The sequence below is a fragment of the Orcinus orca genome, chromosome 7 (assembly GCF_937001465.1).
Source record: "Orcinus orca chromosome 7, mOrcOrc1.1, whole genome shotgun sequence".
Lineage (NCBI taxonomy): Eukaryota > Metazoa > Chordata > Mammalia > Artiodactyla > Delphinidae > Orcinus > Orcinus orca.
In genome coordinates, this window is record NC_064565.1 from 101,495,886 (window position 1) to 101,518,308 (window position 22,423).

Sequence of the window (22,423 nt, forward strand, 5' to 3'; positions counted from 1 at the left end):
CCCACCCTGTCCAGAGCAGAGCCAGCTCAGCTCCCCCTCCACTATACCCAGGCCAAGTGGCCATTGTGCCTGAATTGAATACCTCTGGTGATGGGGATTTTCACTCCTTTTCTATCTTGGAACTGCTTTGGCTGTGAGATCCCACTGACACTGAGTATCCCCACTCACAACCCTTTCCCCTTTTGATTCTCTGAGTCTCTCTTCCAACTCCCATTCCCTTCATCTGCTCTGATTGTGGGTTTCTATGTCCAGATGTGAGGGAGCAGGGAGATGCTTGGGTGCTGGGGTTGAGTGGTGTGCTAGCCATGGTGTTTCCCTGAGAAAGGCGCAGTAAGCGGGAGAGGAGGTTTGGGGTCAAGGCGGGTCAAGGGTGGACTGAGGCTGGAAAGAGATTAAGTGTGGGGCTGGGATCAGAACTGAGGTCTGGGTCAGGTGGGGATTTGGGCTGTGTCCGGGGTGGGGCTTGGTGGGGAAGACAGTTGGTTTGGGGCTGGGCAGAATTGGGGATGGAGTTGTGGCTAAGGCTGGGGACGGAGTCAGAATAGGAGGCTGTCCTCATCCTACCCTTTCCATCCTGCTCATCCCCAGGGCAGCCAGGCCAGCCAGGATGAAATCACAGCCTCGGCCTATCAAGCGGTCATCCTGGACCAGCAGTACAACAATGAACCAGTCCAGATCCTGGTCCCGATGGGCAAGGAGTCACCTCACCTCATGTCCATCTTCAAAGGACGCATGGTGGTCTACCAGGTGTGGCTGCTGGACCGGGGTGCCTGGCAGTACCGGCAGCTGAGGCGGGGTGGGCCTCCAGGAGATGGGGAAGGGGACGTGGGGTGGGAGCGGGGCTAGGGTGAAGCCCATTCTCCCTAGGAGAGGACTGTTTGAGGCTCCATCATCTATGTCGAATGGTAATAGAAACAGCAATTCAGTATTTTTAAAAATCCGTTTGATAAACACTTAGCACATAACATACAAGTACTGTTTCTCTCTACACCCCTACTCCTTGGGCCCTCTCCATGAAAAAAGAAGTTATTGTGGCTGGATCTGCCTAACGATGGACCCGTCTAAAATGCACTGGCGCCTTCTGACATAATGAAATAGCCGTCTCTTGCATTCCTTTAAGCAATAATTTGGTTATTGAGCACTTACTAAGCATACAGCCCTCTGCAAAGCGCCAAGGGGGAGAAAAATGCCATGCTAATGCTGTTTACCATCTTGCTGGGCAACCAGTGAACCAACAGGCCAAGGCACTGTGTGCTTAAATGCCAGAAATATGTTGCATTCAAAGGGGAGCATGCATACAGTAATCAGGGAATAAGCATAGAGTCCATGATGGAAAGGGGGTTTGGAGGAGGTCTTGACATTGGGGTCAGAGTTGAAGAGCTCAGCAGAGGTAAGACGAGGGCATGCGATGCAGGGGCACAGCCAGGACAAAGGCCCAGAGGAAGGGCGCCGTGGGGAACAGTGAGAAACTGGCCAAGCTACATGGAGGGTTTGGAGAGAGCTGAGAGTGACTCTGGAAAGGAAGTCTCCGCCTTCAACATCAAGGGCCGCGCTGAAAGCTGGGCTCTAGTCTGTAAGCCGGATGAAGGTTTCAGGCAGGGAAGCACCCGTGACCAAAGCAATGTTTTGGAAAGACTATAGTCTGGTGATGGTGTAGAGGACCAGGAGGGGCAGCAGACCCACCCAACCTCTGTCACCCCTCTAATCCTCCATCACCTTTACTAAGTTACTCCTGCCCCTCTCTCCCTGCAGGGAGGCACCTCTCGGGCTAGCAGCGTGGAGCCTGTGCCCTCCACACAGCTGTTCCAGGTCCGGGGGGCCAGCGCCAACAACACCAAGGCCTTTGAGGTCCCAGCCCGGGCCGCCTCTCTCAACTCCAATGACGTCTTCATCCTCAAGACCCAGTCTTGCTGCTACCTGTGGTGTGGGAAGGTGTGTGCAGGGTCCAGCAGCCTCCCCCTCCCCGCGTGCGTCTTGGCGGTCCCCCAGCCTCAGAGCAGTCTCCCCGTGTGGGTCAGGGCAGGGGCCTCTGGCCGGGTAGGTCCCGCTCTCAGGTCTCCCTGATGCCTCTAGCCCTGCCTCGCTCCTTCGCGGCGCTGGGTCTGGCCATCCTGATTCTCTGCCTCTGTGTCCGAGTAGGTCTCTCTCATTCCGTTTGTCTCTGGACACCCATGTCTGTCCCCATGTTGCTCTGTCTTAATGCCTTGGGCCCTCTCACTCTCCCCGCGCCTGTAGCTGCCTCCGCATTTATCTCTGTCAGGAGGACTCAGTCTCTTGGAGACTTCCTCCTGCCCAGTAGGAGTGCAGACTCTCTTGTCTCCTCTGCCATCCTTTGGAGCATCAAGGACAGAGGAGAGGTTGGGAGAACTGCCCCTGCCTGGGCCGTGTGCGTGGGCCCCTGATCCAGGAGAACCTCCCAGACCTGGGAGCTCTGGGCCAGTGAATGTGGTGGAAGGAGGGGGAGGCATGGCACTGGAGATGGGCTCCCCCAGCACAGCCGACCCCCCCTTTTCCCAGGGCTGTAGTGGGGACGAGCGGGAAATGGCCAAGATGGTTGCTGACACCATCTCCCGGACCGAGAAACAAGTGGTGGTGGAAGGGCAGGAGCCGGCCAACTTCTGGATGGCCCTGGGCGGGAAGGCCCCCTATGCCAGCACCAAGAGGTAACTCCCAGGTCCCTCGACCGCCAGCTCACTTTGCAAGGCTGGAGAGCCTCCCGGCATCTCCACCTGCATGGCCCAGAGCCTGCAGCAGGTATGGATTGAGAACTCTGTGTGCCAGGCTCTCAGGGCTGCCAGGTGAGTAAGGGGCAGCCCAGGCCCTTGGAGCCTCTCAGGCACTGGGGCTGTGTCTGTGCTGCTTACCATGGAATGTCGGGGGCCTGGTGGGGGTATTTCCACAGCCATAGGAGGCAGCTCAAAGAGAGGGGCAGGGCTATAGGTGTGCCCTTTGGGAAGAAGATGCCAGGGTCCCAGCAGCTCCTGTCCTTCCATGCTGCCACAGGACCCAGATGCTGAGGAACACAAGCTGTAAACCCTCTTTTTCTAAAGAAGGTCCATGATCCACTATTCCCCAGTTCAAAAGCAAAAGGGCATGTACTACAGTAGCAGCAGGAGGAATAGAGGGAAGATATCAGGAAGAACTTCCTAACAGGACTATAGAAGAGCCACTGAAATGTATGTCCTGGAAGATTGGTGGGAATTTCTCCCTTGGAGAGCTCCTGGACTCTTGGGAGGACGCGGGAACTTTTGTGTGATCAGAAGAAAGAGCCTTTTCCTAGGAGACAGGCTTTCCAACGTGATCTCCTCTCCACCTTGCAGGCTGCAGGAGGAAACCCTGGTGATCACTCCTCGGCTCTTTGAATGTTCCAACCAGACCGGGCGCTTCCTGGCCACAGAGATCCCTGACTTCAATCAGGATGACTTGGAAGAGGATGATGTGTTCCTGCTAGATGTCTGGGACCAGGTAGATTTGAGGCCTGGGGACCTCCCTTCCCACCACCTCAGTCCCCAGAGCCAAGAAATAGTGGCTCTAGGGATGGGTAAGGTTTGACGTTTTCTTGGCTCCCAGATACGTTCTCCCTGGGAGTGGTGTTATGAGCCCAAGAAAGAAGAAGGCAAGTAGAGAGGAACATGCCTGGAGGGACTGCAGGGCAGGATGTATTCTTCTCCCAAAGTCCAGTTCATTTCATGAGGCAGAGGAGTGTTTTTGAGGGTCTTAGGCTCTGGAGAGGCTGGGAGTCACACATCTGCAGAATATCTAAGTAGAGGGCATCTGTCCAACCTCCATTTTCGAGGCCTGATGGGGCCTGCCCAAGGCCAGGGGCCACTTCTGGACATCTGAGCCTGGGGGAGCCGAGGGAGGACAGGAAGGACTGACTCTGGGATGCTCCACAGGTCTTTTTCTGGATTGGAAAGAATGCCAATGAGGCCGAGAAGAAAGCCGCAGCCACCACGGTGCAGGAATACCTCAAGACCCACCCCAGCGGCCGGGACCCGGAGACCCCCATCATTGTGGTGAAGCAAGGACACGAGCCCCCCACATTCACGGGCTGGTTCCTGGCTTGGGATCCCTTCAAGTGGAGTGTAAGTGTCCCCAGCCCACCTGCTCCTTCCAGCCCAGTGCATCCTTCATGGCACACCGAGGGCAGGGTGGACTCCTGGCTTTTCTGTTCATTGTGATGGACGACCTGTGATATATCTGTCAAGGGGTTTGAGGAGACTTAGAATAAACAGTAAGGCTGCAGCAAGACCATTAAGGCCCGTGGTGAGGGAGAAGAAAGGAAATCTATCAAAAACCTAGGCTAATGACAGTGTCTTGCTTATGCACTAGATTTAGCTCAAAGCTCTTGGACATTATTGGTAAGAGCTGTACTGATTATTTAAATGTAAATTAATTAAAATTTGCATTTAAATTGATTAAAGAATTGATTTCTTTAAAATTAAAGAATTGATTTCTCACTAAATTAATGAATTAAAGAAGTAAAATTAAGGAACTGATTTCTCAATAGTCACATGTGGCGGGTGGGTACCATATTGGACAGCACAGAAAAAGAACATTTCCATCATCATTGCAGAAACGTCCAGGGCACAGCATTGGTGGGTCCTCTGAACATGTCAGTTCTAAAGGAAAGTGTCTAAAGACGGATGTCTCCTGGCACTAAATTCTAAGCAAAATGGGTCCTATACGTGGTCCTTACCTGAGGGACAGTGAATCAGATTTCCACAGGATTTTCTAAACTGGTCTCAGATAGAAGCAGAGGGCAGCTCCTCAAAACGGAACCCTAGTGAATGTTCTCTAAAGGACGGAGGAAGGCTAAGGTAGAATGAATGTTGGCCTGGTGGCTTTGGGTACTTGAAATTGACACAACAGATGAGATTAGGGAAACAAAGCTTAGATTAATTTCCTCAAATGTGTTTAAACAAATTCAGTGTTTGATGAGCTAAGTTTAGTCTTGATGATGGATTCAAACAAATCCCAAGGCGGCACACCTAGATGCCAGAACTTCTCAAATCCAGGTCAGTGTCCCAAGTCAACAACGCTGGCAGGTCTTCCCCCACCTCAAGTCTGTGTGGCGTCTCTCTCAGACTCATTCATTCACTCACTCAGTCATTTATTCATTCACTCATTCATTCAGTCAGCAGAACTGGAGCTCATAATGTACCATGCTTGCTGCCAGGCCCTGGGGATGTGGAGATGGGGTTCCCCATGGAGCCGAGGTCCTCTCTACTCCCTTCACTCCTCCACGGTAGGGTCACCTCCAGGCTCTGAGAGGAGCCCCTCCAGGGTTCTCCAGGACCCCTCAGTCCCCCAGAGCCTACACAGTGTGGGCAGGGGTCTCAAGACTGTGTGCAGCTGCTTAGACCCCGAGAGTGGGGAAAAATCGTACTTTCCATCCCCATGTTGGGCCAAGCAGGGCAAATAGCCCCCTGCCCCAGCCTGTTACCTGTCAGCCCTTCGTGCTCATCCTTACCATCCAACCTTCTTTTTCAGGGACGTCCTCCAGCCTCCCCCTGAGCTCCCTCATCTCCTTCTCACCCCCAGGCCCTAGGCCAGTCTTCATTCAAAGCCTGAAGGAAAACGTTCTTCCATCTCCTCTGCTGAGACTGAGGTCTAATTTGTTACTTACTTTACATGCAGAACGCCAAATCCTATGAGGCCCTGAAGGCGGAGCTTGGAAACTCTGGGAACTGGGGCCAGATCACTGCTGTGAGTACGGGGCAGTTGGCGGTGGCCATTGACAATGGTCAGACCCGTGAGAGCTGAGAAAACTCCCCGGAAGATGCCAGGGTCCTCTGCTTCCTTTCCATTGTTCCCTCCCACTTCTCCTAGAAGTTCTTCTTGCTGTTTAACTTCAATGCCTCTAGCTGTTTTGTCTCCTCCATTCCCTAGTGAAATGGTTCCCAAATTTTATCATGCTTAAGAGTCTGGGTGATGGGGAACTAGGGGATGGGGGAAGCTTATTAAAATGCAGATTCCAAGGTCCCACTTCCCGAAATTCTGGTTTGTAGAGTTGGGCTGAGACCCAGTAATATGTGTATTTTTCACAAAGGGCCCAGGTAATTCGAGGCAGTTAGTCCGCAGATCACACTTGGGGAAATAGTGATTTCTCTACTATCATCACCCTGGGGATCTCTTCTCTGGGTAGAATAACCTTTTCCTTCGATGTTTCAGTTAGTTCATGGAAATGTGTTCCGCCTACAGGCCTAGGATGTGGAAATATGAAATCAAAGAAGTTCACAGGCCTGTAGGGGAAACAAGACCAAGTAGACTCTGCAGAAGTGTGTCCAGAGCATGAGAGCAATTTCCCAAGCACGCTGGGTTATCAGCAGATAACACGTGTGGCCCCTCAGCCTCACCCGCAGGCTGGGAACCCTGTGGCACTCAATAAACCCTTCTTGGTTGACGAATGGTGCAGGCGGGAAAGCATAGATAGATAGGTCAAGGCTAAGTGAATTTACGGATGACGGTTTCACAACAGATAAGAGAAAGAGGGTCATAACTGTCCAAGGTAGACCTCGAACATTAGGGTAGCCTTGGAGGAGTTCATAAGTCATAGAACAAAACAGTCATCTTACACCAACTGGCTTTGGCTGAATACAATCCGCCAAGCTTAGCTCATGGGTCCTGTCCAAAGTGCCATGTTTTTATGAGTGTGTGTGTATGTGCGTGTGGACAGTGGGAGGCACAGGTCATGGAAGCCGCCTTCTTCTTTTTTTTTTTTTTTTTGGCCACACCGCAAGGCTTATGGGATCTTAGTTCCCTGACCAGGGATTGAACCCGGGCTCTTGGCAGTGAAAGCACCGAGTCCTAACCATTAGACCACCAGGGAATTCCCATGGAGGGCTTCTTTTTTTTTTTTTTTTTTGCAGTACGCGGGCCTCTCGCTGTTGTGGCCTCTCCCGTTGCGGAGCACAGGCTCCGGACACGCAGGCTCAGCGGCCATGGCTCACGGGCCCAGCCGGTCCGCGGCATGTGGGATCTTCCTGGACTGGGGCACGAAACCGTGTCCCCTGCATTGGCAGGTGGACTCTCAACAACTGCGCCACCAGGGAAGCCCCCATGGAGGGCTTCTTGAAGGAGGTCCCCTAGGGTCAGTGTTGACTTCAGAGAAAAAGGCAGCCTGGGAGGCAGCCACAAACCAGCTGAACTAACAGCGTTCTCCTTTTCTTCCCTAGGAGCTCACAAAACCTAAACTAGAAGTGTTCAACGCTAACATCAATATCAGTTCTGGGCCTCTACCCATCTTTCCCCTGGAGCAGCTGGCGAACAAGCCTGTGGAGGAGCTTCCCGAGGGCGTGGATCCCAGCAGGAGGGAGGTGGGTCAGACTCTGAGTGATTTAGTGAGAGATTTCCTCCTGAAAGGTGAACAGGAATTATTCAGGCAGAGTGGCTTACTCTTGGAGAAGGGAACAGTATACACGAAGCCCAGAAGTAGGAAGGAAACACAGCTCGGGCAAAAGGACGAGGCGGCCAGAGCGGTGGGGTGTGTGGAGCTGGGGAGGGGTGGCTGATAGGGGGGCAGGGGACTGGGCAGTGCCTTCTACTCCAGGCTAGGGGTGGGCGGTGTCCATTCTAAAAGTCGAGGGGAACCATTATGGTGAAGCAGGGGAGTGGCAGTCAGGTTTACGCTTTTCAAAGACCACTCTAGTTGCTCAGTGAAGAATGGACTGGAAGGTGGCCAAAGCAGCGGCCACAAGTCAGGCTGAGAGGTAGACGGGGGCCTGGAATAGACGGTGGCAGGTGGAGATGGGGGTGGGTGGAGGGAAGGAGAAGGTTTAGGGAAATATTTCGGAGGTTAAGTCAACGACACTTGGTAACGACCGGATAAAGGTTGTGAGAGGGGAAAGTTGTGTCATTTTCTGAGATAAAAATCCTGGGTCGGACGCAGCTTAGAAGGGGAGAGTCATGAGTTTAGTGGCAGCCATGTCGTTTGCAGCACCCAGGAGACATCCTGGTTGAAATACATGTTTGGTATTTGGACTGGCAATTCAGAGGAGCACCGGGGAGGAGACTCATTGGCACAGGGTCCATCAGGTAGCTGCAGCTGCTGTCTGTGTGGACCACTTGTGGGAGAGAGTTTGGCAAGAAGGGCTTGTTTAAAAAACACATTTCTGGACTTCCCTGGTGGTCCAGTGGTTAAGACTTTGTGCTTCCACTGCACGGGGCACGAGTTTGATCCCTGGTGAGGGAAGTTCCGCATGCCATGCGGTGAGGCCAAAAAGAAGAAGAAAACAAAACCCACATTTCTAGTGTTCATTCCCACTTCATGAAGTCTAAAATAGACTGCAAATCTAGCCTGAGAGGGTACTGAGAGAAGAGAAAATTTACTCTGTGTGTAATAAACCATAAAGAAGTCTTAGAGATAAATTAATGAATCTACAGAAGTAAGATGACTATTTTCTCCAGGAACATCTGTTATGGGTTTGGGCCTGATATATGCATAAGTGTATTGTTTCCAGAACATTGCATCCTGCCCATCACCTTTAGAACCCTTTTATGCATTCTCTCCCACATCCACCCATGTGTCCTCACTGTAAAATTGGGATGATCCCAATATCATATAATATTATTATTCATAATAATGTTACAAATATTATTATTTGCCCAGCCCCTGGTACATAGGAAGTGCTCTATACTTGTAGGCTGTTATCATCATTGTTTGTTCTGCACCTGAGAAAACTCAGACCCACAGCGGGGAAGTGACTTGCCTAATGTGATGTAAGTAGTCAGTAGCAAAGTCAGAGCAAGAATCAGGTCTTCTGAGTCCCGCTGTTACTGTCATATCATGTAACACAGAAAAAGTATTTCTAAAGGGAAGGGCAGCCAACATTATTGAACTAGGTGATTAAAAGGCGGCTAAATATTGACAATATATTTTGTTGGTAAGGCTGTGGAGAAACATATATTATTCTGTTGGTGTGAGGGCAGAATGTTACAACCCCTGTAGAGGGGAATTGTGCAATATCTAACAAAGTTAAATATGCATTTACCTATTTTAAAACATGGAAGCTAAGTAGATCACTAATTTTGAATGTAACAAACAGAATCAAGACAACCCTGCCATGGTAGAAGCAGTCTAAAAAGTCTTAGATTCTGGGCTTCCCTGGTGGCGCAGTAGTTGAGAGTCCGCCTGCCGATGCAGGGGACACGGGTTTGTGCCCTGGTCTGGGAGGATCCCACATGCCGTGGAGCGGCTGGGCCTGTGAGCCATGGCCACTGAGCCTGCGCGTCCGGAGCCTGTGCTCCGCAACAGGAGAGGCCACAACAGTGAGAGGCCCACGTACCGCAAAAAAAAAAAAAAAAAAAAAAAAGTCTTAGAATCTTTTTAAAAAATCAGTTGCTGCTGATTTCTTTTTTAAATTGTGGGAGTAGTGTGGATTCTTGCAGCAGAGCTGTGGGCTCCATGCCAAGTGGGGAGAGTGGACAAGCTCTCTGGCTGCTCCAGACGTAGAGGCAGTAGCCATGGGGTAATCTGTTTGAGTACCAATGAGTAAACCACAGAGAGGCGGATGTGGGCATGGGTGAGGCCAGTAATCAGCTGGTAGGACGGCAGGGTTCAAGAACAGGACCAGTGGAAAGATACGAGTCCACTGGGATGGGCAGTCCCTGCCCTCTAGCCTGGGGGTCAGAGTCCAAAAGTCTCAACCAAGCTGCAGAGCCAGCTTGGGTGGGACAGAGAGAGGGCACCTAAAGCACTTGCAGACCATCAAGGCCACAGCTGTGAGGGACCTTCTTCCAAAACAAGGTGCTCCACTGCCCTGCCTGGGGGAGTGGGGAGGCCTCCCAGGAGCCTTGAGCCAAAAATGCCCAGAGGTGGGATGACAGGTTAGAAAACTGGGGCTTCAGATACACCTGAGCTTGAAATCCATATACATGTGTTTACCAAGAAGCTGTTCAGTTCAGGGCTCTCTGAGGGAGTCACAAAAGCATTCTCCAGGGCAATCCTACATAGCAGAACAGTCCAGATTGAAAAGAAACCCGTTGCTCTCACCCCGACTCTGTCCCCTTCTGGTGCCTGGGGAGCAGAGATGGAGGTGGGAGATGCTCTTTTCTAACAATTTGAATTTGGGGTTCTTACTTGAGTATGCCTTGAGGATACTGGCCAGCTCCCAGAAGTTTTACTACTGTATCATGTTTGAACTGGGAGCAGAGGTCATTTCAGTCTTATGGCTGAAGAGAACCAAGGTCTAGAAAGGTGACTCCCAGTCATGATTTTCAAACCAAGAGTGAAAAGGTAGAATTTCGCTGTCTAATCTTCTAGATTATCCACAGGATGAGAGAAGCTGGTACATATCATTTACCCAAATATTTTGTTTTCCACTCAATAGCTAGGCAAAATTTGACTCTAAATTTGTTTCGTGGCTTTCCTACCTTCTTTTCTTAGCACCTTTCCCCTCACCTCAGTTGTACCCCTGCTGCTACCTGCCACCATCTCTAAACAAAACCTGTTCCCACAAAATAATGGCTGATGCATTCACAGTGGAATATAGAAGCCTGGTGAGGTTTAACCAGGAACATGTTGCCTTTTAACTCGGAACAAACCTAGAAGCCAAGAGAGATGAAGATAACTATAATGGTAAAATTCAGTCACCTGTGAGCACAGTAGTATTACTTTGCCGGTCTGGGAGGGAACGATGACCTTTACAGGATCCCTGAAATCACTCAGGAAAGGGGGTGAGTGTGGTGCTGTGGAGCATGTATTGGGATCAGATGACCTTAACTTTCTTTTTTCCCCCTTTTTTTAAAATTATGGTGAAATATACATAATATAAAATTTACCATCTTAGCCATTTTTAAGTGTACAGCTCAGTGGCATTAATAAACACATTCACATTGTGCAACCATCAACCCTGCCCATCTCCAGAACTTTTTCATCTTCCCAAACTGAAACTCTGCACCCATTAAACAACTCCCCCATCACCACTCCTCCCCCAGCCCCTGGCACCCACCATTCTGCTTTCTGTCTCTATGGGTTTGGCTCCTCTAGGAACTGCATGTGAGTGGGCTCATACAGCATGTGTCTTTATGTGATGGGCTTATTTCACTCAGCACAGTATCCTCAAGGTTCATCCATGTTGTAGCAGGTGTCAGAATTTCCTTCTTTTTTAAGGTTGAATAATGTTCTGTTGTATTTATATACCACTTTTTGCTTATCTATTCATCTGTCAATGAACATTTGGGTTACCTCCACATTTTAGCCATTGGGAATAATGCTGCTATGAACATGGGTGTACAAATCTCTCTTCAAGATCCTGCTTTCAATTCCTTTGGGTATATACAGAGAAGCAGATTGCTGGGTCATATGGTAATTCTTGAGGCATACCATACCGTTTTCCATAGTGGTTCCCAGCAATGCTCAAGGGTTCCAGTTTCTCTACATTCCTGCCAACACTACCATTTTGTTTTTGTTTCGTAATAGCCATCCTAGTGACCATGAAGTAGTACCTCATTGCAGTTTTGGTTTTTGTTTCCCTAATGATTAGTGATGTTGAGTGTCTTTGCATGTGCTTATTGGCCATCTGTATGTTGTCTTTGGAGAAATGTCTAATTAAGTCCTTGCCCATTAAAAAAAAAATTATTTATTTTTGGCTGCATCATCAGAAAATAGTTGCAAGTCATCAGATATATGACTTGGAGTCACAATCTAAGAAATCACTTCCAAATTCAATGTCATGAAGCTTTTTTTTTTTAAAATAAATTTAGTTACTGGGCTTCCCTGGTGGCGCAGTGGTTCAGAGTCTGCCTGCCGATGCAGGGAACACGGGTTTGTGCCCCGGTCCGGGAAGATCCCACATGCCGCGGAGCGGCTGGGCCCGTGAGCCATGGCTGCTGAGCCTGCGCATCCGGAGCCTGTGCTCCGCAACGGGAGAGGCCACAACAGTGAGAGGCCCGCGTATCGCAAAAACAAAAAAAATTTAGTTATTTATTTTTGGCTGCGTTGGGTCTTCGTTGCTGCATGCAGGCTTTCTCTAGTTGCGGCCAGCGGGGGCTATTCTTCGTTGCGGTGCGCGAGCTTCTCATTGTGGTGGCCTCTCCTGTTGTGGAGCACAGGCTCTAGGCGCGCGGGCTTCAGTAGTTGTGGCTCTCGGGCTCAGTAGTTGTGGCACATGGGCTTAGTTGCTCCACGGCATGTGGTATCTTCCTGGACCAGGGCTCGAACCTGTGTTCCCTGCACTGGCAGGCAGATTCTCAACCACCAGAGAAGCCCTCTCCCATTTTTATAGAGAGGAAAACTAAGACCTAGAAAGAGAAGCAACATTTTAACCAAGCTAAGTCAAATGTGGTAATTCTTATTTCAGGGTTAGTGTGAACTTGACCCTGGTCAAAAGAAAAGGAGCTCTATCTGCCTCATGTTGTTACCGTCCTTTTCCATTATGTTCCAAATTCAGGGATCAAATCTCTTGGACCTCAAAATGCCACCTCCCCGCTTCCCATCCCTTTCCTGGCTCTCACATTGACTGTTATTGCTCATTTGATTTCTGTACACACCTATATGACTCAACAAGTCAAACTCTGGCAAGAATGTGACCTTTGCCCTCTGGTTCCTCTCCTCTTCTAGGAGCACCTGTCTGTTGAGGATTTCACCAAGGCCTTGGGGATGACTCCTGCTGCCTTCTCTGCTCTGCCTCGATGGAAACAACAAAACCTCAAGAAAGAAAAAGGACTATTTTGAGAAGCAAGGGTAGCTGTGGTTTAAAGCAGTACCCTACCCCGTTTGCAGAGCTTCATTTTATTATTACTGGTATTAGTCCTATATTAATGGAAGTGAAAATTTACAGTTGTACCTGTGAGCAGCAGTCTGTGGCAATGCCAATTCTGTTTAGTAATCTACCTATTCCTCCAGAAAGATGACTCCTCCATAAGGAGCCTGTGGTGCCAATTTCAGCTCTGAAGAAGGTGGTTGCATTTTTTTTTTATCCTGGGTGTTGCATTACTTTTAAACCATCCTGTTCTAGAGCTTTCCCTTCTTAGAAGAGCAGCCCAACACTTCATGGAAGAGCCTTCCCTAGGCTTTTATCGTGACTCATTTTTAATTATGGCAGGTGGGCTTAAGCATTTTGCAGTTTTGTATCTTTCCGAGAGCAATGGCTTTTCCTTTTCACATATACTTTTCTTACTGCCTTCCTCAGGTGATGTTAAAGGGGACCCATTCTTTGAAAGAGCTGAATGGCCCAGGTGATGGCCCTATTTAGGAGGTTTCAAAATACTCACTAACCAGTACCCAGCGAGAGCAACATACCCACTAGGCCTAGGCTTGAGGCCTAACAGCAAGTATGAAATGCAAATGCTATTTCACCCCCCTCTCTGGTACTCTTAATAATAAGGCAAAGGAAGAGCACAGTTAAGGCCCATGCTGGATTTAGAACTGTTATCCAGAACCTCTGCAAAGCTTCACAGCTCCTCAGATGAAATCCACCGGAGGCTGGTGCTGACTCAGCCATACCTGGTTTCCCATCTCATTCCCTTTAAGGTGTAACAGTGCGCTTGAAAGTCCAAGTCAGAAGGCCAACAGAAGGTGATTTCCACAACTTCAACAACTGGTTAAGTGTCTGCAAGAATATGTCCTTTTCAGAAATAACAGTTGAACCAACACAACATTAATAAAGGCTTTAATTTCACACACAAAAAACTCTATGCATAATTTAAAAAGGAAACAAAAACCGTACAGGGTACAGAGGAACAGTTCTGCTAAAACACAGATAAAGTGCCGCTCCATACAAAACAACATAAAGAATCAGAATCAAAAGTCACTCTGAACACAAAGAAAGAAAATCACCTCACAAATAATGTGGCCAAAGCTGCCAGCAAACCTAGTAGTGGCTCAACTAGGCAAAGTGTAGGAAGCTTACTTCTGTTCTCCTCTCCATAGCATAAATAAACAACACTGACAATAGGCCAGAGAAGATGGGGATGGAAGGAAAAGAGAGAGAGGGAAACCTAAAGACGAGAGGTGTGTACAACCACTGTGTCTCACTCTTCCACCCATTCTGTTCTTGAAACAGACCACTTCAGATGACTGCTCTTCTGTTTTGGCATTGGACCTAATGAACTCCAGTCCTGATGCAGACCCTCATCCACTCTATTCTGACACCAGTGGACACGTCTCTACTTCAAACCTCTGCACTTTAAGTCCAAATTACTGAAATCAACTGCTTGTATTCATACTGGCACATTTTTTATTAAAAACTTCAAAACCTCAGACACATAGTACACATGGAAAGGAAAACACTAATTGTGTGTAAATATGATACAACAAAAGAGACTGCCTGAAGTTTAGTAATCAAAGCATGCCATAAAGAAGTCAGTGGTCGTGGTGAGACACCGCAAAAGAAACCTGTCACGAAACTCTCAAGGCCTAACAAACCATAGTTTTCCAATAAAATAAATATATATCTTTTTTCAGATGTTAATAAGACATTGATAGAGACAAAATTAGAATTTTGAAGTAATGCACTAGAAAGATGTTAGAGGGCAGAAATCTGTTTAGTTTTTGTACACACTTAAAGAGCATTACTCGGTGTAAAGCAAGATGGGGAGGAGGAAAAAGATGTTTCTGTTCTGGGGGGGGACACTTTTATGTGACTTGCATCTAGTACTGGGTGTTGATTTTTCTAAAAATCTCCAGGTATACACAAGATCCACACGTACTTGGAGATCCAGCTCTGTTTCCCTGATTTGAAACAAAAGGGCAAAAATGGCTGGATGACCAAGAGCATCCACTGTAGTCGATTTAGACAGAGAAGAAAGAGGAAAAAGGGTAATATTTTTATTTGTTTTAATATTATCTCTGTTCAGTAGATCACAAATGAGTTTACAAACTACCTTTTTCTCCTGTATGTTTTCAACGCCCATGCTCTCTCTACACTCAGAATGCTCCACTACATACGAGATACTGCCAAGAATCTCTTTAATTTAGGTGTTTCCGAATAATTTTCATTATACAACTAGCTATACATGTGTAGAGCTATATTTATAGAGTTACATAATGGTAACTGCAATATGGAAGAATAGGTAAATTCATGAATTCACTTGCTGACGTTTTAATTCTTAAAGTTTCTCTTTTAGAAGAATTTTACACTTGATCAAGGAGAGAAATAAAGAAATATCTAGTCTAGTATTTGCCTCCCAGAGTTAATAAACTGATCTTTAAGTATCACTGCATACTTCTTAAAATGTAAACACATTTACATTTGTTATTGAGCCATTAAGTTAGGCCTGAAATTAACAGACCATGGCAAGTAAACAAGTAGCTCTTGGAATCAAAATATAAATAGAAGAATAATTCATGGACTTGCTTCTTATTCTATCCTGCTGAAACAGAACTTCTGAGTCTGTACACATAAATATATTCCCTACAAAACAGAATCTATCTCCTTATAGGCCTAAATTATAGTCAGGGCTTCTAAAGTGATAGCAGCACCTGGCACATGCAACTTTCCAATCCTCTGTAATAATATTAGGTGATAATAATCAACAAGTTTTAGTTTAGCTTTCCCTTCCAAAAAATTCCAATTAAGATCAGTTGTGTGTAGAACTAAGAACTGTCAAGTTCCAATTCAAAGTCATTTAAAGTAACATATTTGGTATTTTCAATAGGAATATTAGTTATTGTGCAAGCTGCCTGGAACTGAAGCTCTCTGTCCCTATCTAACTTGTCCCTTTCAGGCACCAACATGCCAAATGCCCCATTCCCCAATTCTGAGCAAACTGCACAAAAAATATTATCTACTTGTAATTTTTAAATATATACAGTCAGCTGAAAAAAACAACAAACTCCATCAACATGGTCCAGCTGAACTCTCCATGTATAGTCATTAATCCTTCACTGAACCAAAATGAGAAAGTAACTCTGTAGTGAAAGGGGTAATAGTTGAAGGAGTGAAGGGAGAGAGGAAGGCTGACCAGGCCAAAACAATGGACAGACATCAAGGAAATTTCAAGTCCCAAACTTGCAAGTATATGAGCAGTGACATAATTCATCTACTTTTTTCAACTAATAATTCCTGCCTAAGACATGAAGAGCAAATCAAATTAGGTTCAAGCCAAGTGTACTTGTAAACCATACACACACACAAGCTATGAAAAGCAAGTCAAACGAGGGTACTTCATGGGCAACCTAGGTTTATGGCATTACATCTATTTGTTTAAATGCCCTAAATGCACCCACTCATGTCAAATCATCCCAATCATTTTTAACAGCATCTCTCAAAAGCTCTCAAATACAGACACAGAGAAGTAATAAACAGCTAAAGAATTTGATTATCACTTCACTCACATATGAGAAAACCAGTTATTTCCATGAAAAAAATAAAATGGCTCCCCAGTGGAAATAAACAAAAATTTTAAAGCTAGTTTTTTAAACAAGTATTTTCCTCTGCTCTATACTACTCCTGCATATCCTACCACCGTACCACTTTGGAAGGTTCACTACCTTAACAGGTAGGTAAATGGTAGGAGACAAAGCTTTTATCAGTAGTTAAGCAAAAGTGCTAGGGCCATTTACAATTCAAAGATTCAATATTTTAGAATAGGTTACTATGTCAGAACACATCCAAGTTTCAAGAGTAGGGCTGGAGCTCTCTTAAGGCAACCTTCCAGAAAAAATGTTACATCTTCTGTGATGTTGGACTTAAAAATGAAAGAAAATGTTGAAGGTTTCATTTTGCTATACTTAACTCTGTGTGATCCTAATGATTCCAGGGCTCACAAAATTATTTTAGGAACAAAATTCTACTCTCAAACTCATTCTTTATATGGTTTCACAAGCTGCTTAACCAAGCTGGTTATGTCAGCTGAGTGACTAACATAGCACTTAATGTTGAGCCCATTTAACCTCAACTCAAAGCACCTAAAAAGTAATTATGCACCTTTGTTATTTGTTAGTTCTTGGAATTACTTAAACCAATGATATTTTAATTCTCATCCTGTTTTAAGGGCAAAGCCAGACAGCAAATGGTTATATGTTTAAGCTTTATCCTATAGCTCATGTGCTTAATTTCACCCTTGAAGCAGGGCTTTCAGCTTTAGTGGTCCAGAGTTTCAGCTTTAACACAAGAATACTCCTCCTGACCTCACTATGTATGGGAGACAGAGATGCTAGCATTCTTCATATTCTCTAGGTAATCTTGTAGGGGAGTCCCAATTGGGACAACATCACTTTCCTACCTCTTAAAGTTTTGGCTGCAGTCTGTTAGGGTAATGCTTGCTCCATGGAAGAATGACACAGAAGAAAAATAAAAGATTCTATCTTCACCATGGTAATAATATAGATGATATACAATGAAAATACTGTGTGAAGGAATCTCTTTAAAGAAAATACAAAGTGTACAATGAATACCAAATGTGGGAACATAACACATTCCAAAGCACCAACAATCCATTTCTTGGGACTGCATGTAAACAGCAAAAGCATTACGAATCCATGAAATAATTTTTTTAAAAAAGCTCCTCAAGTCAGGTGGCAGAAATGTCCCTCCTTTGTCAGGAGGACAAACTGTCATTAGTGTAACATGGAGAGCTGGCTTTCCAGTGAACTTTACTAATAGGAAACACACATGAAAGATTACAAACGTGAGTGAAACTACTCAAGGAACATAAAAGCTAAATGCCAAATGATATGTATATCTTCACACATTTTTCAGGTGAATGGACTCTTTGACAACTTCATTTAGTTTCCAAACTGCTGTGCTATTAATTCTGAGCAGGCATACTCTGGTGGGCTATCCTAACTCTTTAAGGCTCCATTCATTCCACATATATGTGTGTGTGTGTATGTACATATATATATATTTACAACATGTATTCCTAAGACAAAAGGAAGTGCCACTCTTGTAGGAGAAAAAAAGGATAATAAGCTACAGATGTGAGACCAAAGTTTCCATAAAACAATTAATATGGAGCGTTCTGCAGAATTGCAATTTTCGTCTTTTGGTTTGGCCCTGAGCTGTTTGTTGCTCCCGCATCAAGTAGAGTTCTAAATTCTCCTCGGGCAGAGGAAAGAGAAGTGGGTGGCAGTAAGAGAGAATATGCAGTGCACACTGCCAACCCAGGAGTTTGTTCCTCATGAAGCCTGACGAGTGGTCTTTCCCACTTCCATGCTAAGTGCCTGAGAGGTCTTTTCTGTTTCCAGCAGCTCATCAAAGATCTCCCTTAAAATAAAACAAATAAAAAGTTAAATAGGAAATTCAGTGAACAGCGACAGAGGATAGACAGAAAATAAACATTGATAAAGGCTGCATAATCCCATGATGCCTAAATTTTATTAAATAAGCAGCTCATTCATTTTATTACCATCTTAACCCCATGTGCCGATTCTTAAAAATACTTAGGGGGAATGGCAATAGCTAGCTTTGATAGAAATGCTATGTAGTTCCTATCCATATAACTCAGATCTGCTAGCTGATACAATGAAAGATCAAAAAGTTTTATGACAGGACAGCTTCCATCATAAAAAGATCTTAAGTTCTATACCTAGATTCTACTGTGTGAGTTAAGAGAAAAAATATTTTGGAAATATCAAGACATGAACCCTAAGCAAAGACAATAAAAATCATAAATCTCAACCAATTAACTGATGGGAACATTTTATCCTTAAAGAAAAAAAAAAAAAAGGATTCAAGTGATTTTTAGCCCATGGCTTCAGATCAGGCAAAGTTTCTTACTTGTGCATATAAAAGAAGATGTAACCACTTCGATCTCGATCACTCTGCACAGAAGCCTCTTGGATTTTAGATACCTCTAGGTCATTATAAGTAAACCAAGCCTGCTTCTTAATGTCGTACACATCACTAATGTAATGACCTGAAATAAATAAAATCTTAAAATTAAGGTTATTTATTTTTTTTAAACGTATTGAAGGGGCTTCCCTGGTGGTGCAGTAGTTAAGAATCCTCCTGCCAGTGCAGGGGACACGGGTTCGAGCCCTGGTCCGGGAAGATGCCACATGCTGCAGAGCAACTAAGCCCGTGCACCACAACTACTGAGCCTGTGCTCTACCCGCAAGCCACAACTACTGAGCCCGTGTGCCACAACTACTGAAGCCCGCGCACCTAGAGCCCACACTCCACAACAAGAGAAGCCACTGCAATGAGAAGCCCGCGCACCGCACCGAAGAGTAGCCCCCGCTCGCTGCATTAGAGAAAGCCCGTGCACAGCAACGGAGACCCAACACAACCAAAACTAAATAAATAAAATAATAAATTAAAAAATATATATATTGAATTTTTCGCAGGGACAGGAAGCTTCAGAAAGAGAAACAGCCAACCCCATTTCACCTTACTATACCAGGACAACTTTCTTGATAAATATATTTTGTTTAGGGACATTTGGGTCACAGGTGAATAGAGAAATCAAAACAGTTGTACCTATTAACACAATTCACACTTAGTGTGATCAAAGAAAAGATTTCAAAGTTTTTCTTGATGCGTTTAACTTACACCTCACAAAGCTAGGCTCAGAGCAACCCAATAAGGAGTAAATGCTGGCTAGTCCATTTATAAAATGCTGAAATCTTAATGTCCATTTACCTGAAGAAGAAGTGCTACCAATGTGACTGACAACACTGATGAGCCGATAGGAATGAGGAAGATTTCCTGTCTGGAAAATAGAAGTGGGTATGACTTTCAACTCTTCATCTGAATACAAGCAAAACACTAATTTTAAATTTATTATCAAAGCTGACATGGCAAAGTTTCAATGTGTGGGGGGTTAGACTCAATTAAAAAACCCAGTGGTTGGTATTGTTCATATCCTTTAACCCAAGAATTCTACTCCCCAAGAATTTATCTTAATAATGCAAAAGAAGGAAACAGTATATATGTATATAATTATTCACTGTAGCATTATCCATAATAATGAAAATTTGGAACTAACAATACGCTCAGTAATAGTTAAATGGTTACTGGTATATCAACTCAGTACAGTATCATTCAGTTATTGAAAGAAAAAATATGTGGGTCAGCAACATGTTAACTTGTTTTTCAAACTTACATGAAAACACATAACTATAGCTCTATAAAATAGATATGTTAATGGCTAAGTACTGAAAAACAGAATGGAAAAAATGAAAAGAGTTGCTGTGTTGCTGTAGGGATTATGGATGAACTTTTACATTTTAAATATTTTTTGAAATGCTATTAAAATATTATTAGCAGAAAAGTAAAACAAAACTGAAAAGTGATATTCATGGACTTCAGGCAGCACTATAAGATATAATTTTGGGAAGAAATATAGCTATAGGTAAGCCAGACCATTAAAATGTACAAAAACTTTGATGCTGTAATTTATTTCTGGGAATTTCCTTAAAGAAGAAAATCCTAATATAGAAAACATTACAATCATACACAGTTCAGGCAGCACTATAAGATATAACTTGGGGAAGAAATATAGTTTATAGGTAAGCCAGAAACCATTAAAATGTTCAAAAACTTTGATGCTGTAATTTATTTCTGGGAATTTCCTTAAAGAAGAAAATCCTAATATAGAAAACACTACAATCATATACAGTTCCTCTATATTTATTATAATGAAAAAAAACAACTTAAATGCTCAATGTTAACTAAAAATTAAATAAAATAAATAGCATGTTCATTGATGGAACACAGTATAGCCATTAAAAATAAAATGCTTATAGTCTTTAACAAGTAGGATAAAAACTGTACTTATTCTATGACTTTAAAAGCATACTTGGGGTACTTTGGGGTAGGGATGATAAAAAAATATATCAAATGCTAACAGTAGTTGTGTTAGAATAGTGGGATCCTGGGTAATTAAAATTACAAAAAATTTGGAAAATGGGAAAAAAGCAATTATTTAGGGTAAAAATAGATTTCAAGTGCTCTAGTTAATGTCATCAACAGTTTTTATTGAGTAACAATCAACTATTTTTAGTATTTAACCTTAAAGATAAAATAGTTTTGGTAGAACTGAAGGTGATTTAATATACATATGACTTTGAGAACTATTACTAAGTTATTACCTAACACGCACATAAGGTGATCAGAATGTGTGGGTTTTTTTGTTTTTTTCATTTTGTTTTGAATCTTCTGTGTAAGAAATGAGGAGCAAAGGCCAAGAGAAAGTGAAGACCATTTGATGGCTGCCAAAGGGGCAGAAGGGGACCTGCAATGGACACTGATAGTGGGGCTTTTGAAGATAAGGAACAACAGGAGTAGTACTGACAACTTGACCTACAAAGGGAATATAATATAACATCACCCACCTCAGCATTTCTTTTCAGTTCCTCAGCTTCAGCTTCTGTATACTCCATATCTAAAACATCCTCATTTCCAGAGTCCTCATCAGAGCCCACTGAATCCAGAAAAGAGTTGTTAAACTCTGAAGAACACAAAGACAAAGTCTTGTAAAAGTTCTTGGAATAGACACAAAGAGATACGATTGGGAAGGTACAAAACAGCTTGAAGTACACATTTTATCATTCTAAGAAACATAAAACATATTATTATTAGGATTCCAATTCACCCAGCTTACTCTAGGGAATAAAAATTCAGGCACCAGTTATCTGTAAAAGAAATGTTCCCTTTTGTTTTAAATATATTTATATGAAAGGGGATAATACTCTTTTAAGAAAGGAATAAAAGTGACAAAAAAATTACAGATAATCCAATTTCACTGAATTCTCTATTATATAAACTATATGTTAGATTTGACACACTTGGTGTATATTATAGGTGCCACCAGCAAACATAAATTATCTGACAGAAGAGAGACCATAAGAAGATCAACATCCTTTCATTTTTTTCAACATTAAATCATACTCTGAAATTTAACAAAAATAATGGAAATCCAACCTTAAACTCCTAAGTTTTACCTAGAATACTAAACAAATTCAAGGTCCAATTTTTCTTCTTAATAATGTGTTTCCACTGGAAGAATCCATCTTTACTAATGGCTTCAAATAAAGAATCCCAGGAGCATCTGTGCATAAATGACTCTTTGTTTTATAGAGTTGTTTAAAAGACATGAACACTTAAGAATGGGAAGAACAGGAAGAGACTACAGTATCAAAATTCTGGACTCTGAAATATAGAGGGGTGACTGACTTAGCAGACCTAAGAAAGTCAAACCTAAGCCAGTAATGGAAAAGTTGAGAACCAATCCAATTTATATTACAGAGTCCTCAAAAGATATACAACTTGGAAATAGCAGGTACCTCTAAAACTGGAGGCTAAGAAGAGGATAAAAATAAGGATTAGGTGGGGCTTCCCTGGTGGCACGGTGGTTAAGAATCCACCTGCCAATGCAGGGGATATGGGTTCAATCCCTGGTCTGGGAAGATCCCACATGCTGCGGAGCAGCTAAGCCTGTGCGCCACAACTACTGAGCCTGCGCTCTAGAGCCCGCGAGCCACAGCTACTGAGTCCACGTGCTTAGAGTCCGTGCTCCACAAACAAGAGAAGCC

At 44.3% G+C, this 22,423-nt stretch overlaps 2 protein-coding genes across 8 annotated transcripts in view; one reads left to right on the plus strand and one right to left on the minus strand.

Annotated features, from left to right (window-relative positions):
* Nucleotides 1-13,633, plus strand: part of VIL1 (villin 1) — a 27,006-nt gene extending 13,373 nt beyond the window's left edge. Inside the window, exons 13-20 of the mRNA XM_004262720.3 lie at nt 589-747; nt 1,753-1,932; nt 2,518-2,663; nt 3,321-3,465; nt 3,897-4,085; nt 5,641-5,709; nt 7,179-7,319; nt 12,563-13,633. Coding sequence (XP_004262768.1) covers nt 589-747; nt 1,753-1,932; nt 2,518-2,663; nt 3,321-3,465; nt 3,897-4,085; nt 5,641-5,709; nt 7,179-7,319; nt 12,563-12,676 — 1,143 coding nt within the window. The 3' untranslated portion in view covers nt 12,677-13,633. The remainder of the gene's footprint in view (nt 1-588; nt 748-1,752; nt 1,933-2,517; nt 2,664-3,320; nt 3,466-3,896; nt 4,086-5,640; nt 5,710-7,178; nt 7,320-12,562) is intronic.
* Nucleotides 13,597-22,423, minus strand: part of USP37 (ubiquitin specific peptidase 37) — a 90,273-nt gene continuing 81,446 nt past the window's right edge. For 6 of the 7 annotated variants that reach the window (XM_049712210.1, XM_049712209.1, XM_049712208.1 and 3 more), the window contains 4 exons: nt 21,224-21,339; nt 19,530-19,599; nt 18,666-18,804; nt 13,597-18,152 (listed from right to left, as the gene is read on the minus strand). In XM_049712210.1, the coding sequence (XP_049568167.1) occupies nt 18,065-18,152; nt 18,666-18,804; nt 19,530-19,599; nt 21,224-21,339 (413 nt within the window). In that variant the 3' untranslated portion in view covers nt 13,597-18,064. The remainder of the gene's footprint in view (nt 18,153-18,665; nt 18,805-19,529; nt 19,600-21,223; nt 21,340-22,423) is intronic. The other variant, XM_049712213.1, reaches the window with a different exon arrangement.